Source organism: Sus scrofa, chromosome 7 (assembly GCF_054392235.1).
Source record: "Sus scrofa isolate SSC_HxYL_T2T_F1_AM1 chromosome 7, Sscrofa_HxYL_maternal_Yorkshire_Landrace_v2.0, whole genome shotgun sequence".
Lineage (NCBI taxonomy): Eukaryota > Metazoa > Chordata > Mammalia > Artiodactyla > Suidae > Sus > Sus scrofa.
Window position 1 is genome coordinate 26,605,040 of NC_139389.1, and position 2,783 is coordinate 26,607,822.

The 2,783-nt window shown below is 36.0% G+C and overlaps 1 protein-coding gene across 1 annotated transcript; it reads left to right on the forward strand.

Moving 5' to 3' along the window:
* The first annotated feature begins 1,012 nt into the window (after nt 1-1,012).
* On the forward strand, nt 1,013-1,960 carry LOC100152496 (olfactory receptor 14J1-like). The gene has a single exon (XM_001928209.3). It carries the CDS (start codon nt 1,013-1,015, stop codon nt 1,958-1,960), a length of 948 nt encoding a protein of 315 aa, XP_001928244.3.
* The last annotated feature ends 823 nt before the right edge of the window (nt 1,961-2,783 follow it).

Here is a 2,783-nt window from a genome sequence, read left to right on the forward strand (position 1 = left end):
AGGATGTGGGTTCAGCCACAGCCTTGCTCAGTGGGTTTAGGATCTGCAGTTGCCATGAGCTGTGATGTAGGTCGAAGATGCGACTCTGATCGGGTGTGGCTGTGGCTGTGGCGTAGGCCAGAAGCTGCAGCTCTGATTTGACACCTTACCTAGGAAATTCTATATTCCACAGATGCAGCCCTAAAAAGGAAAAAACAATAAAATAAAATAAAATAAAATAAAATAAAATAAAATAAAATAAAATAAAATAAAATAAAATAAAATAAAGTAAAATAAAATAAAATAAAATAAAATAAAATAAAATAAAATAAAATAAAATAAAATAAAATAAAATAAAATAAAATAATGGATAAATAATTTTAGCCATTTATCAACATTTTATTTCCTTTTAAAAATAATACCAGAAAGTTACTGGCCTTTTCCACTTCCTAATAGGAACTTGGCTTACTTTGCATTAATTTATATAACATTTTGTGTTAAAGGTAATGATTATTTGTATATTATAATGCAAATAAGAAAATGTCAATAAAAATGTGCTTTTCATTCTCAGTATTCATTTTTTCAAAAAACAACTAGGAAAATGGATTGGGAATTTGTCCTCTCATACATGAAAGGAAATTTAAAAACTGCAGTGAAAGAATCAGTGTGGTGGTGGTACAAATAGATATAATAACTAATGAGACAGAACAGTCACCTCAAAAACTTATTAATAAATATGAACATGTGTTTGAACTGAGTGAAAATTTTAACATCCATAAAATTTTGATGCACCATACTTCCCAATAATAAAATATTTTCCTTTCCTTGGCCTGAAAAACATGACATTAAAATTCCTAATCCAATTTACCTAACTCTTGTGCTTCAGTCAAAGTTATTTAAAATTACTCAATATGATTATTAGTATACAAAGTTACATAACATTTACAATGATGAACTGTTGATTCTGGCATTATTTCCATAGGTCTCCATTCTGTCTTGCAGCCAGCAGCCTCCTTGGAAACTGAGAAGGAATATGGCCAATTTCACTACAGTGAGTGGGTTTCTCCTCATGGGATTTTCTGCCAAGCCTGAGCTAGAAGTCTTATGGGCCTCTCTGTTCTTAGTCTTATACTTAGTGGCTTTAACTGGCAACACACTCATTATCGCTGCAACTTCCATGGATGACAGTCTCTACTCCCCTATGTATTTCTTCCTCAAACATCTTTCCTTCTTAGATATATGCTATATCTCTGTGACGGTACCAAGGTCCATTTGTAACTCTTTCAGGCATACTAGCAGTATTTCCCTCTGGGAATGCATACTGCAATGTCTGGCTTTCACTCTCTGTGCATCTGCTGAGCTGGCCATGCTCACAGTGATGTCCTACGATCGCTACGTGGCCATCTGCCTTCCCCTGCGCTATGAAATCATCATGAATGTCAACACCTGTATTCACGGAATCCTAGCCGTCTGGATCAGTGGGGTCGTCTCTGGAGTTATGCACACATCTGCTACTTTCTCCATCCACTTCTGTGGTGCCAACGTCATCCACCAGTTCTTCTGTGAGGTTCCCCAGCTCCTAAAACTCGCCTGTTCTGATGAGTATGTCCGTGAGCTTGGGGTCACAGGCTTTCTGTCCTTGGTGGCATTTCTTTGCTTCCTCTCCATTGGCTTCTCCTACACACGCATATTCTCTACTGTGCTGAGGATCCCATCTGCCGAGGGGAGAGCCAAGGCCTTTGCCACTTGCCTCCCCCATCTAGCTGTGGTCACACTGTTTCTCTCTACTGGTGTCTTTGAGTTTCTGAAGCCACATTCTGACTCTCCAACTGCATTAGACTTTTTGCTTACTCTTTTTTATACTGTTCTGCCTCCCACACTTAATCCGATGATCTACAGCCTGAGAAACAAAGCCATGAAGGCAGCTCTACAAAGGGTTGTTAAAAGAAGAAAAGCTACCTCTTTTGCTGAATCACTGTAAACTTAATGAGGAAGTCTATTCCTTCCTCACTGAGGCAAATCACAATATACTGGAATAAGAGTAAATCAAGTAATTAAAGCTCTAATAGAAGTCATTATGAGCAAAGCCATAGGAATGGACTATCTTTGAGTATCAAAAACATTGACATGGAGTTAAACAAAAATTACACTAGTATGTGCAATAGATTTAAATTTTAGTCCACAATGTCAAGTATGGTGAAAACGTGAATTTCTTTCATTCTAAAGTCTCCAAATTGACTTTCCTTCCTGGTTCGTTTCTATCAAAGTAGAGGAAAATTCTTTTTTTTTTTTTTTTCCTGAGTTACAATCAAGTTTGAAATATTACATAGTATTGAAGCATGCAGAATAACCACCTGGTTCAATATTCTCTGGCTATTCAAGGGTCCAACTGCTGTTCTAGTCATCTTTCAGGGCTTCAATTGGTAATGCACAATGGTCACCATGGAAAAGTCTATGTCAATTGTGTTATGTGAGTGAGAAGCTTAAGTAGTACAACAATCAGTGAATCAGAGAATGAATACAAGAAGAAATAAAAACACAATTAAAATAATGTTTTAAAAAGTCACATTTGAAAAACAGCAAAAACTTGATATAAATACAATATATAGTGACCAAAAATTAAAACCTGATGGATAGTACAAGCAGCAGATAATATTCAAGAAAAGACAGAAACAATGCACTGACAGATCCAAGAATTTCCCAGAAAATGAGGAAAAAAGGAAGATACTTTTTGGTTAATGAAAAAGACTTTGGAGTCACAAATATACAGAGGAAAATTTCAATATTTGTCTAACAGTAGTTTC